The sequence below is a fragment of the Neomonachus schauinslandi genome, chromosome 14 (genome assembly GCF_002201575.2).
Source record: "Neomonachus schauinslandi chromosome 14, ASM220157v2, whole genome shotgun sequence".
Lineage (NCBI taxonomy): Eukaryota > Metazoa > Chordata > Mammalia > Carnivora > Phocidae > Neomonachus > Neomonachus schauinslandi.
In genome coordinates this window covers 70,118,440-70,131,580 of record NC_058416.1, presented here as the reverse complement: position 1 = coordinate 70,131,580, position 13,141 = coordinate 70,118,440, and the positions used below count along the sequence as shown (strand labels likewise).

General features: G+C 49.2%; 2 protein-coding genes across 4 annotated transcripts in view; one reads left to right on the top strand and one right to left on the bottom strand.

Moving 5' to 3' along the window:
* The window catches only part of ZMAT5 (zinc finger matrin-type 5), a 29,335-nt gene extending 18,393 nt beyond the window's left edge, over window positions 1-10,942 (bottom strand). For 2 of the 3 annotated variants that reach the window (XM_021703389.2, XM_021703391.2), the window contains exon 1: window positions 10,345-10,396. The gene's annotated coding sequence lies outside the window, so the exon portion shown is untranslated. Of the gene's footprint in view, window positions 1-10,344; window positions 10,445-10,827 lie in introns of those variants that run through there. The other variant, XM_021703390.2, reaches the window with a different exon arrangement.
* Window positions 10,763-12,823, top strand: LOC110592411 (cytochrome b-c1 complex subunit 9). The gene is made up of 2 exons (XM_021703392.1): window positions 10,763-10,940; window positions 12,543-12,823. Exons 1-2 carry the CDS (start codon window positions 10,791-10,793, stop codon window positions 12,585-12,587), a joined length of 195 nt encoding a protein of 64 aa, XP_021559067.1. The 5' UTR covers window positions 10,763-10,790; the 3' UTR covers window positions 12,588-12,823.
* Window positions 12,824-13,141: the final 318 nt, after the last annotated feature.

The following is a 13,141-nucleotide window of genomic DNA, read 5'->3' as shown; positions in this document are numbered from 1 at the left end:
ACACTCTAGTCCCAGCTCTGCTAGGCGAGGCTGTGGATCCGTCACTTGCCCACTTGAGGCCTCAGTCTCCCCACGTGGGAAGGGGGAGGCAGGCAGCTAGACCAGGTGATCTCTAAGGGCCTCTGCAGACAGCCAGGTTTAAATCCAGGTGCCACTGCTTTCTAATTCTGTGATGGTGGGCAGTTAATTAACTTCTGGCTTCAGTTTCCTCCTATGAAAACTGGGACAGTAACAGTGCCCACCTCAGGGATTGTTCTGAGAATCAGATCATCCACACACACACTTAACTCAGCAGAGCCTGGCCCCCAGGAGCCCCTCAAGAAACAACAGTCAGCATCACCATCATTATTATTGGTCTCCAAAAGGCCCATATTTCAGAAAACTGAGGCTCAGAACAAGGAACAGGATGTCAGTGTCCAAGTGACAACTGGGGGCAGCTGGTCCATATGACAGATGAGGAAAGGTGAGGCCAGGAGAGGGGAAGTGGGTTGCCCAAAGTACACAGCACAAGGCCGAAGTGGGACTGGAACTTTAGCCTTTACGGTGGGCCCAGATGCCTGCCCTGAACAGCAGCTCCGCAGAGCCCATATGGCCCAGGGATGGTGTCAAGGGGAGCAGACGAGCTCCAGGGCAGCCTGGGCGTCCCACCGCCCAGCAGGCCTGTCCCCAGGGAGGCAGAGGTCCTGGGCAGGAGCTGGGCTTCAGCAAGGTGACCTCACCCAGGCAGCTGTGAACTTCTAGCGCTCCTGACCCAACTGCCCCCCTCTCTAGGGCCTTAGCACACATTAGGAAAAGGCGCGGGTGCAGAATCCTCCGGACAGATAGAGTGCCCTGCCAGAACATATTTGGCAATCTGGCAAGCAGAGCATATTTCACTCCGACTCACCCCTCAGTCAGGTGTCCTTGCACAAGGCACAGCCTGCACCATGGCACCTGGCAGCCCTGAGTGGGAGGTCAGGGAAGGGGGGTGGAGACAGCTGGACATCTCCGATGGCGCCCAGACACCAGCATGGGGTGCTGACTAAGCTGGCCCGTGATTCATCCTCACCCTCTGAGGCTGGTGTGCTCAGCAGCATGCGAACAAGGCCCCATCTGCAATACAAAACCATCCAGCCCCACTCCCTTGCTGGGAACGCAGACAGAGCCACCCGCCCACTCTCAGGGACCAGGTCCCCATTTGCAACAGCAGCTGCTGGCTCCCTGGGGCTTCACCAGGTGACAAGGGGGCTCCTTGTGGCCAAAGGGCAGCAGGCGAGGCTAGTAGGACAACCCTCTGGGGTCACACAGGTGTGGGTTTGAATCCCAGCTCTGCCACTTATCAGCTAGGTGACCCCTAGAAAGTTAGTTCATCTTCCTGCGTGTGTCCTTAGCTATAAACTAGGGACCCCCATGGCTACTGTGGATTGACCAAGGCAGTAGTATATTAGGATGCCTACCACATAGTTAGAGCTCCGAGAATGGAGGCTGTAACTGCCGGTACTGTGCCCATCCAGGCGGCTCACCCCCCACCCTCCCGGTGAGCCTGCCCTGACCACTGGATTTAAGAGTGGCAGCCACAGGCACTTCCGCCCCTCTTACAACCTGCTGCTTTACTGTCATGTGTGTCTGCCTCCCCAGTAGAATGCAGGCTCCCTGAGGGCGGAAAGTTCTGTCCGTCCTGCTGCACCCCAGTACCAGGAACGGGGCCTCGCACACGCAGGTGCCTACGGAAGGAGCTGCCGCAGAACCCGAGGCCTCTCGCCCTCCGCTCACCTATAGCTCCCAGACCCTCTGCTCCTCAAGTTTGGATCTAGGGACCAGGACGAGGATGGAAAGAGAAGAAAGACACATAAGGCCCTAAAGACGGGTCTCTCGCTGCCACCACCGCGCTCCCCGCAGGACTCCGGTCTCCAGCAGAGCCCTGCTCTACTGATTAACCCACACCCAGCCATCCCGTGGCACCTGACCTCAGTCTTCCGGGCTCAAGGAAAAACTTACCTACTAGTTGAGACACTGTGGGGTGGAGGAGGAAGAATAGAGAATGGGGGTGGGATGGGGTAAGGGAAGATAGCATCGGATTCCTTCGTGCTAGGCACCTGGCTTCCATTCCCTTATTTAATCCTCACAGAGACCCTCTGAGTAGGTGTCAAGGTGTCCGTTTCACAGATGAGGATATGGGTTCAGAAATACTCCTAATTTGCTCAAAGCCAAGACTGAGAGAGACACTGATGATAGTAATGTCTCATCAGCCTGAGTGCTGCTGGTGGGCCCGTGGCGTGGAGGACCCCCACGCACCCTCCTGGAGAGACCTGACCATGACACCAAGGCGCCGAGAGCCAGCACCACCCCCGGGGTCTGGGTGAGCCCTGAACCCTTCCTCTTCCCGTCGCACTGTTCTGCTGTGACGCTGTCGTGGGGCAGATGTTTGTGCTTCATTGACAGTCTTGGTTCCTTTCATCGTGTGTGTCTCAGGTACAGAGCTGTCTTTGGCACAAGGCTAAAATAAGCCAACAGCTCGGCCGTGGCCAAGGGCTGGGATGTGCACCGTAATAATTATCTAGACCTCGTGCTCACCACATGCTGCCCTCAAGCTCACCTGTCATTTCTTCTAATTATGGCACCGCCAGACCCCGGGTAAACAGTAAACGGCAGCCAGAGGACGGCTTTCTTGCACACCCACTAGGAGCTCAGCAATGTCCCAATGCCACATATGCCTGCCGTCTGGAGTTGATGGCATCAGAACTGCCTCGGGGGCGGGGGGGGGGCCTGCAGGCTACGCATTCAGAGCCCAACTCCGACAGAAGTGCCAGGAAGATCCAGATGTCTTCCCTGATAGGAGCCCCATTATGTTAGGGGTCTCCCTCAGACACCTGAGTGCTTGGTAGCGACCGCACACCTCTCTCATCCTGACCTTGTTTATGTGTTCCCCCCCTTGGGGTAAGGCACATATATCATCATACTCCTGGCACTGTAAGGCAGTGGGGGGGCCCTGCCCACAGCAACTCCTAACTTGGCAGGGCTGGGCCGGGGCCAGGATCTAAGGAAAATGAGGCACAGCCCACAGACCACACTCAGAGAAATGCTGGTCTAACGTAGATGAGGGACTGAAGAACAGAGAGGGTGAGAACTTACCCAAAGTCACACAGACTACCCAAGCCAATCCTTACTCTAATCATTCAACTCAGGTCTGAATCTCATCCCTGCCATTTCTAGGTTGTGAAACTCTCAGCAAACTACTCACCCTCTGGGGGTGCCTGGGTGGCTCAGTCATTAAGCGTCTGCCTTGGGCTCGGGTCGTGATCCCAGGGTCCCGGGATCGAGCCCCGCATCGGGCTCCCTGCTCAGCGGGAAGCCTGCTTCTCCCTCTCCCTCTCCCCCTGCTTGTGTTCCCTCTCTCGCTGTGTTTCTCTCTGTCAAATAAATAAATAAAATCTTAAAAAAAAAAAAAACTACTCACCCTCTGGGCCTCATCTGGGACATGGGAGTAATAACTCTTTTTTTTTTTTAATTTTATTTATTTATTTGACAGAGAGAGACACAGCAAGAGAGGGAACACAGGCAGGGGGAGGGGGGGAGGGAGAAGCAGGCTTCCCGCGGAGCAGAGAGCCCGATGTGGGGCTTGATCCCGGGACCCTGGACCATGACCTGAGCCGAAGGCAGACACTTAACGACTGAGCCACCCAGGAGCCCTGGGAGTAATAATTCTTATGGAATTATGGAATAAAACTATTCCATAAGATTACTATGAGAATTAAATCATGGGGGGCACCCGGGTGGCTCAGTCGTCAAGCGTCTGCCTTCGGCTCAGGTCATGATCCCAGGGTCCTGGGATCGAGCCCCACATCGGGCTCCCTGCTAGGCAGGAAGCCTGCTTCTCCCTCTCCCCCTGCTTGTGTTCCCTCTCTCACTGTGTCTCTCTCTGTCAAATAAATAAATAAAATCTTTAAAAAAAAAAAATCATGGATACTAGGGTGTTTAGCAGAGTGCCTGGCATGCCAATGGCACTCAATACATACCTGTGGATGCGGCAGCCAGCCTTGCAGCCCCCACTTTCTGGGGTTTGTGTTTTGTGTTGTCTGCTCCCCAACCATATCAGGACTGGCCCGTATGACTAAGAGACATGATGGTATGTCACTTCTAAAATCAAGTGATAAGACAATATGCCTTCCGTCCTGGTGCCTCTTTCTCTGATCACTTACTCTGGGGGAAGCCAGGTGCCAGACCATGAGCAGCCCTGTGGGGAGGCCCATGTGGCAAAGAACTAAGACCTCCTGCTAACAGCCGTGTGAACAAGCTTAGAAGTGGACCCTCCCACCCAGTCCAGCCTTTAGATGAGTGCAGCCCCAGCAGATAGCTTGACTGTCACTTTGTGGGAGCTCTGGGCTGGGACTACCTAGCTAAGTTACTCCCAAATTCTTTTTTTAAAACATATATATATATATTTTTAAGTAAGCTATACACCCAACATGGGCTTGAATTCACGACTCTGAGGTCAAGAGTCATATGCTCTACTGAGCCAGCCAGCTGCACCCCGCTCCCAAATTCTTGACCCTCATATGTATGAGATATTTGCTGTGTTAAGTTGCTAAGTTTTGGGGGTAATCTGTTATGCAGCAATAGGTAACGAATACAGTGAAATAAACAAATGAAAAAACTAAATCACTTTAAAGTATGTGATGGCTCCAGGTACAAAGTGCCCCATATCCCAAAATACTCCTGAGTTGAGTCAAAGAAGCCAATCCTCAGACACAGGCATAATCTTCCAGTTCTATGGTTCCCTTCAGCCATTTATTTACTAGCCACACATTTGCTGACACTTCCTCTCTGCCAGAATGGGGTTCACACCTCATGACACAAAGGCCCTGCTCTCACAAGAAGGTGCACTTAATATATGCTGGGATGGCTGGCTGATGTGCCCCCAGTAACAATACTAGGTGATAAGCTGTGTGCCAGAGAGCACCAAGGAGGGGCAGCCACATCCAATAGGAATTCCTCCAAGGAAATGATCAGAGATGATCTCAAAGATCTAGGTACCAAGATGGTCACTGCACCATAGCTTGTCCTAAAACTGAAATCTAAATGTCCAACAGTAAGAACGGCTGACAGATATACGTTGCTCACTACATGCAGGTTAGGCTGCTTAGTTTCCCCGACAGGGTAGGAGTGGGGGCTCAATGACATGACTCACAAAGCCCGTTATCCTCATCTTACCCTAAAAGAAATCTGGACAGAGGGAGCCCACAGCTGGCAAGGTTCAAGAGTAGGGCATGAGCCACATCTGTTCAATGCACTACCAGACAGACATTAAAAATGAAGCCAAACGGGACGCCTGGGTGGCTCAGTCGTTAAGCGTCTGCTTTCGGCTCAGGTCATGATCCCAGGGTCCTGGGATCGAGCCCCGCATCGGGCTCCCTGCTCGGCAGAAGCCTGCTTCTCCTTCTCCCTCTCCCACTCCCCCTGCTTGTGTTCCCTCTCTCGCTGTGTCTCTCTCTGTCAAATAAATAAATAAAATCTTTAAAAAGAAAAAAAAAAAATGAAGCCAAAGGTGAGGCGCCTGGGTGGTTCAGTCGGTTGAGTATCCAACTCCTGGTTTCAGCTCAGGTCATGATTTCAGGGTCATAGGACTGACTCTGTGTCGGGCTCCGCACTCAGCAGGGAGTCTGCTTGAGACTCTCTCTGCCCCTCTGCTCCTCTCTCCCTCCCTCTCTCTCTCAAATAATTAAATCTTTGGAAAAAAGAAAAAAAAAATCAAGTCAAAGCAGACTATTCCCTTTTTGCTAAACAAAAAAAAATGGCTTGGGACGCCTGGGTGGCTCAGTCGGTTAAGCGTCTGCCTTCGGCTCAGGTCATGATCCCAGGGTCCTGGGATTGAGTCCCGCATCGGGCTCCCTGCTCCGCGGGGAGCCTGCTTCTCCCTCTGCCTCTGTCTCTCTCTCTCTGTCTCTCATGAATAAATAAATAAAAAATCTTTAAAAAAAAAAGCTTTAGGGCGCCTGGGTGGCTCAGTTGGTTGAGCGGCTGCCTTCGGCTCAGGTCATGATCCTGGAGTCCCTGGATCGAGTCCCGCATCGGTCTCCCTGCTCGGCAGGGAGCCTGCTTCTCCCTCTGACCCTCCCGACCCTCCCCCCTCTCATGTGCTCTTTCAGTCTCTCTCTCTCAAATAAATAAATAAAATCTTTAAAAAAAAAAAAAAGCTTTAAAAAAAATGGCTTATCACAACAGTTTGTACATGATACCACTTTTTTAAAGAGAAAGAACGTCCTGCCCCAACACACCCACACAACCACACACCTACAAGTAGACACAAAATATTTATTGTGACCATGTCTCGATAATAGGATTATGTCCAGAATTTTTTTCTCACTTTGTATTTTTCTAAGTTTCTACATTTAGTGTGTATTGTTCTAAATTTTCTCAAAAAAATCCCTTCAAAAAAGTGGGCAATTTGTCAAGCAAGGATAAGTACTATATACCTTCTCCCTTAGGAGGCTGCTGTGGATGGTTCCAATGACCTGGTCCACCTGGATGGACCCAGTCAGGGCTGGTGTTGAAAGAGATCTACGGCAGACATTACCCCAGTCCCTGGCTGAAGGCCGATAGGACACACCATGATTCTAAGCAGACCTGGCTCAGCACAGGTTGGTGAAACCCGAATCTGGGCTCCAGTGAGCTGCAGGCTGGAGACACAGTTTCTCATCATATAGTTACAGGTCCCAGGAGGCCAGAGTTTCCAAACCGGAAAAGTAAAAATAGTTTGATGGAGGCTTCTGAACCAGAAACCTGGACTCGGATCTGCCTCTGTCTCCCCCCTTCTTCTGCCTCCAGGCTGGTCTTGTCACCACCCTCACTTCTGCCCAAGTCAGGTCTCATTTCCCAGCACCCGAACCAGCCTCTTCAGTCACCCCACCCGGGGCAGCATCAGATTGACCCTCTTAGAACGACTCCTGCTCAAGATTTTCCATGGCTCCTGGTGGGGATCTTAATACAAATGAAGTCTCCTGGGTCAGATCTCCAGGAATTCAGACTCAGCGGTTCTGGAGCAGGGCCCAGAAATCTGCATTTTAACCAGTGAATCTAGTACCTTCTAGTAGGTACCCCTTAAAATACAAAGGCTGGGGGAACAAGCTTCTCCTGTTCCTCGACCTCTCTAGTCCCTGCATCCCATAGGCAGCTTCTGCTGGGGACAGTAACTCTGGGGAGGCACAACCCCTGGATTCTTGTCTCAGAAACCGGTCTGATTATAAATAACCTCAGCTCACTGAAATGGTAAACCCAACTTGATTGGAATGCCAAACACAATTCATTAGAATGGATAAAGCTGTTTTCTTACTAGCTAAGTATCCTGTCACGCTCCAGGTAAGTTTAGAATTGAAAAAAGAGGTAGTAAAATAAATCAAAATTACTGATGTTCCTGACCTAAGTTTAGTAATAGTCAGCATATACTTACTATTTAAAAGTATCTATAACATTGACGGGGCGCCTGGGTGGCTCAGTCGTTAAGCGTCTGCCTTTGGCTCAGGTCATGATCCCAGGGTCCTGGGATCGAGCCCCGCATTGGGCTCCCCACTCTGCGGGAAGCCTGCTTCTCCCTCTCCCATTCCCCCTGCTTGTGTTCCCTCTCTCACTGTGTCTCTGTCTGTCAAATAAACAAAATCTTAATTTAAAAAAAAGTATAACATTGAAAAGAATTTGACATGTTGAGTATGACAGATAAGCATTGTGATTCCAATTTAAAATACAGAAGTTAGGAATTGAGAAATATATTGGGGGCGCCTGGTTGGCTCAGTTGGTAGAGCGTGCAACTCTTGATCTTGGGGTTGTAAGTTCGAGCCCCATGTTGACTGTAGAGATTACTGCATGGAGCACTGGGTGTTATATGAAAACAATGAATCATGGATCACTACATCAAAAACTAATAATGTATTGTATGGTGACTAACATAACATAATAAAATTAAATTAAAAAAAAAAATAGAGGGCACCTGGGTGGCTCAGTTGGTTAAGCGACTGCCTTCGGCTCAGGTCATGATCCTGGAGTCCCTGGATCGAGTCCCGCATCGGGCTCCCTGCTTGGCAGGGAGTCTGCTTCTCCCTCTCCCGCTCCCCCCTCTTGTGCTCTCTCTCTCTCTCACTCTCTCTCTCTCAAATAAATAAATAAATAAAATCTTTAAAAAAAAAATAGAGATTACTTAATACAGAAGTTAGAGGTGCCTGGCTGGCTCAGTCTGTAGAGCATGAGACTCTTGATCTGGGGGTCGTGAGTTCACACCCCACACTGGGTGTAGAGCTTACTTAAAAAAAAAAAAATACAGAAGTTCTAATATATAGGTAGGGGGACACCTGGGTGGCTCAGCTGGTTAAGTGTCTGACTTCCGCTCAGGTCATGATATCAGCGTCCTGGGATTGAGCCCCCACGGGCTCTGCACTCAGCGGGGAGTCTGTTTGTCCCTTTCCCTCCCCCTTTGCCCCCTCCCTGCTTGTGCTCTCTGTCTCTCTCTCAAATAAATATATAAAATCTTTAAGAAAAAAAGATGTTTAATATATATATAGTTAGGTAATTGATAAAACATATGTCAGTAATTGATACTAGATTTATCATTTCAAGTTGAAAGGTCAGCAATGATTAGGAACACTGGCTGCATGTTAGAATCATCTGGAGTTAGTTCAACTTGAGTTCTAACATCAAAGGAAAAGTGAAGGTCATTTTTCTTATTTTTCTAGATTTATATGTATAATTTCTAAGTTGAAGTAAGCAGCTTAAAGAAAATTCAGTATTTCCAAATTGTTCCTCCAAAATTAAAATTAGCTAAAAACAAAACAAAATAAAACAAGCCACACCTTAACTCCCTGTGGTCTTTCTTAACCCATCCTACTTAAACTAATTCCTCCCTCCTCTGAACTTCATCAGCCAGATTTGTTGTTAGCAAGACAAAAGTATTCTATCCTAGAAGTTTCACAACTTTGTGTCCCAAGGAGCTATCAGGATTCTTTGCAAATAGAAAATAACCGCAGTTATGGTTAACTCATCATGGTTTTAGAGCTTAGAGCTTTTCACACTTTTCTTCCCCGTCCCCAATCAGGAGTTCCTTCTGCTTTTCCAAGTCAGATCCAGGCCTCTAATCCCAGGTTTTCAGTACCTATGCCGATGACTTATCTCTGGCCCAGACCTCTCCTCTGAACTCCAGATCCAAATCCCCACTGGCCTCCGGGCATCTCCACTTGATGTCTAAGGGGCAGCTCAAACCTAACATGACCAAACAGAGCTTAAGGTCACGTAATTAAGGTCAAAACTTAAGAGATGCCATCCTCCATTCTTTTTTCTGGCACCCTCTACACGCATCTGTCAGCTTGTTCTGTCTGTCCTACCTCCCAAAATACATCGCAAATCTGATCACTACTCTAATCCATATCCTAATCTAAATTACCATCCTGTCTCAACTGACCCAACACAATAACTTCCCCTCTTCCATCTGTTCTCCAGAGAGCAGCCAGAATGATGACATTAAAATGTGAATTGGATCATGTCACATCCCAGTTAAAAACCCTTCCGTGGCTTCCTAGAGCAATTAAAAAGAAGACTCCTTACTATGGGTTACAAGGCCACATACGAGCTGACCCAAGCCTACCTCTTCACAGTCCGCCCTACCGCTTTCCCTCAAGCACTCCAGGACTGCTGCAGCCTCAAGTCCCTCGCACCAACCTTTTCCTGTTTGACCGACTTCCATTCGTTCGGGTCTCTGGTTAAAGTGTCACCCTAGGCACCCTGGTCAAAATAGCACCGCCAGACTCTCCTCAACCAACCTGTCTTTTGCTTTTTAGAGTATTACTTGTTTTTGGTTACCACACCTCCCGATCTGCCCACACACTGAATGAGCGCTCCATGACAACGGAGACTTGTTCACTACTAGGTCCCCAGGGCATGGCCCAGAGGCAGCACTAAGAAACTATCAGTTGAATGGCACTAATACACCAAAGCCCCTATTTCTAACCCCAAGAAGGAATGAGCGGTCCCCAGATCTCCCCCTTCTAGGTCAGGGTTCCAGGGGGCGAAGCCCAGAGATGACGGGAACAGGAAGCATGTGCAGAACCGCCCCTTCCCCGGACGCCGGGTAAAGGGGTTCAAGCCCCAGGGCCCAACTTTGCCATAGGCTCCAACTCTAGGCCTGGACTTGGGGCTAACAGAGACAGACAGAGATGAGCCAGGGACCTGGGCGCCCAGGCCCTCTCACCCTTTAATTCACTCCCCGTTCCGTTAAGTTGGTGCGGCCCACAGAAGGGGTAAAGAACTTAGAAAGGAAAGCCCATATCTCCCCTTTGGGGGAAGACGACTAAGACTAGCCCCTTGACGTCCCGCCAAAGAGAGTACCTGGTTCCGCAGGGCCCGACGGCTCCGAGCTCCTCCTTCTTCTGCGCCCTCGTGTCGCGAACTGCTTGCTGGGATTCGTAGTCCTTCCTTGAGTATCAGCCTGCCCTTCCCAGAAACCTTTGGGAATCATAGCTGAGACCGCGCGGGGGTTGGGGGAGGTAAAGGGAGCGCGAGGGCTTCTGGGTGTTGTAGTTCGGGATATTCACTCAGCAAGAAATTATTGAGGAGAAACATTGGGTAACAAATCTTACCACACTATTTGGGCCGTCCTGATCTAAATCCTATGAGACTTTTCCTCCCCGCAAAGCCATCACTTACCTTTATCGTTCAAAAAGATAAGTACTGAGATTCAGAAAAACTACAAATCCCATAAAGTGTTGCACGCCGAGGGCTTTAGGAGCGCATGATCGGCTGCGGCGCAGGCGCGCGCTTGATAGCGGAGAAACATGGCGGCCCCAACGTTTACTGCGAGGTTGTATTCGCTGCTGTTCCGCAGGACATCCACCTTCGCCCTCACCATCGCCGTGGGAGCCTTGTTCTTCGAGCGCGCTTTCGATCAAGGCGCGGACGCGATCTACGAACACATCAACCAGGGGGTGAGGGACTGGGCCATCCCTGACCTTGGGCCTGCCTGAGGGGTGACAGTGGGAGTGGAGGTGGAGTGGGACTCAGTCTGCCTTTACTAAGAGGGGGGAAAACCCTCAGCGTCTTCTGTCGGTCGACTGCCGTATGTCCTCTCCGCCGAATGTGAATCCCAAAACATTAAATGATCCCGCTTTGTGGGGCTTATAAGTATTGCTGTCTCACACCCCACATACCCACTTGTCCATTTGCAGGAGCAAAACCTAAAGCCTAGTGGGAGCAAAGGACTTACTGGGGCTACACCATCAGGAAGTCAGTGGCGGGCGAGTCTGGGCTGGAACCCGGACCCACAGTCTCCTCTCTGAGGGTTTAAGGGCAGATTTGAGCGGGCGAGAGTCGTGAAAAGGATATCTCTAACTTAGATACTGTGGTTGGTCTTTTCAGATAGCACTCTTCCTTTCCCAGGCTTCCCACGTAGGCATTGTGGTAGTAATAATGGTTAGGAGCTGGGAATATAAAATCAGAGAGCCCTGGATGGGGATACTGGGCCTTGTGACTTGATAACTGTGGCGTTCAGTTGGGCGAGTTTCTTAACCTCTCTGAGCTTCACTTTTATCTGTGATGTAGAGCTGATAGTAACTACAGTAGGCAATTGCTGTGAGGATTATATGAGATGCAGGCAAGGTGCCACAGTAGCTGGTAGGTGGTGCACTCAAAAAATAACGTTTGTTAACATTCCTCAGGAGAAAGTGAAAGCGGAAGATAGGGAATAACCACACCTTTTAGACTCATAGTGTGCCAACACTGCTAGTTGCTGTACACGCTTTTCATCATTACACTGTGGCTCATACTGGGGAAGGTCTCCTGCAGATAGGCCTGTTAACACCATTCACTTGTGTTTTTAATTTGAAGCTGTCTGTCTCTATGAGAGTGTTGCCACTGTTCCATCTCCTGCAGGCAGTTCTGTGGGCCGTTCCCAATGTTGGGGAAAAGCATTTAAGTATGCTGTCATAACTTACCAGTCTGTGCTTTTAGGAATGAGAATCCAGGGCATCTGGCTGGCTCAGTCAGTAGAGTGCACAGCACCCAATCTCGGGGTTGTAATTTCAAGCCCCATGTTGGGTGTAGAGATTACTTAAAAAAATAAAATCTTTAAAAAAAAAAAAAAAAGAATGAGAATCCAACTAGTTCCTGACCCAAATCATAGGTTTAATGAAATTAAAAAATGATTCAATGTGAAGTATTTGGGGCTATGCATTTGGGACCTCTTAAGTAATACCTGGGAGTTGAAGATATAAGACCTCTTCGAGGCTCTGTTCCTTAATAATTGTGTACATTTGTGTAATTACCTCAGTCTCTCTACCTCAGTCTCCTGTAAAAGAAAGATCATCCATCCTTTTCCACTTACCTTTACATGGCGATTGATAACATCAAAGCAGTTTACAAGTGTTAGGAATGTGCATCAAACCTAGTGTTGCTTCCAGTTTGCCCACCCCAGCTGTCCAGACATGGTAGATGTTTCTCTCAAGCTTGTTTTAGAGACCAGGACAGTGAGGGTAGCTGCAAAATACGAGATACAAAGCTAAAAGTTTGTGGTTCTTGTCTTTAAAATGCAGAAGCTGTGGAAACACATCAAGCACAAGTATGAGAATAAGGAGTAGTTCCTTAGAGACCCCTACCCATGCCGAAAGGACCAGGTCCACCCACCAGCTGTTTGCCCAAAACCAGGGCCTCAGCCCGAAGATGATGCTCAGATTACTCTTCATCGACCACCTTTAGCTGTTGGCAAGAAGCGGCTTCACCTGACAGACTCTTTAACTTCTGCTGTGTTTGAACTATGTTTAGTCAGAGTCATCAGCAAATAAATGTAAACTGTCCTTGAGACATGGCTTCTGCATCTAGTGCTTTGTTAACTCTACCTGATCTTCACCCGTTGGTTGAGACCACTTCAGAGTCCTCTGCAAAACTCTGAAGGGCAGATTCCATTATTTTGGGTTCCCCTTTAACTTCTAGAGAACTCGGGTTTATAAAACATGAGCTATAATTGGAGGTGTTACTTTCAACTTTTGCTTCTAAATCAGTAATTCTTGTCTTTTTTTTTTTTCCCAGCGTAAGCTCTACATCCAAGGTGGGGCTTAAACTCAGGGTCCTGAGATACCAAGAATTACTTGCAGGGATGCCTGGGTGGTTCAGTCAGTTTCGTGTCTGCCTTCGG

Excerpts from the sequence above, each read along its gene's own strand:
- LOC110592411 (XM_021703392.1), top strand. The coding sequence starts at position 10,791 with ATGGCGGCCCCAACGTTTACTGCGAGGTTGTATTCGCTGCTGTTCCGC. Across the intron at positions 10,941-12,542 it reads ACGAACACATCAACCAGGGG|AAGCTGTGGAAACACATCAA; the intron begins GTGAGGGACTGG and ends TTTAAAATGCAG.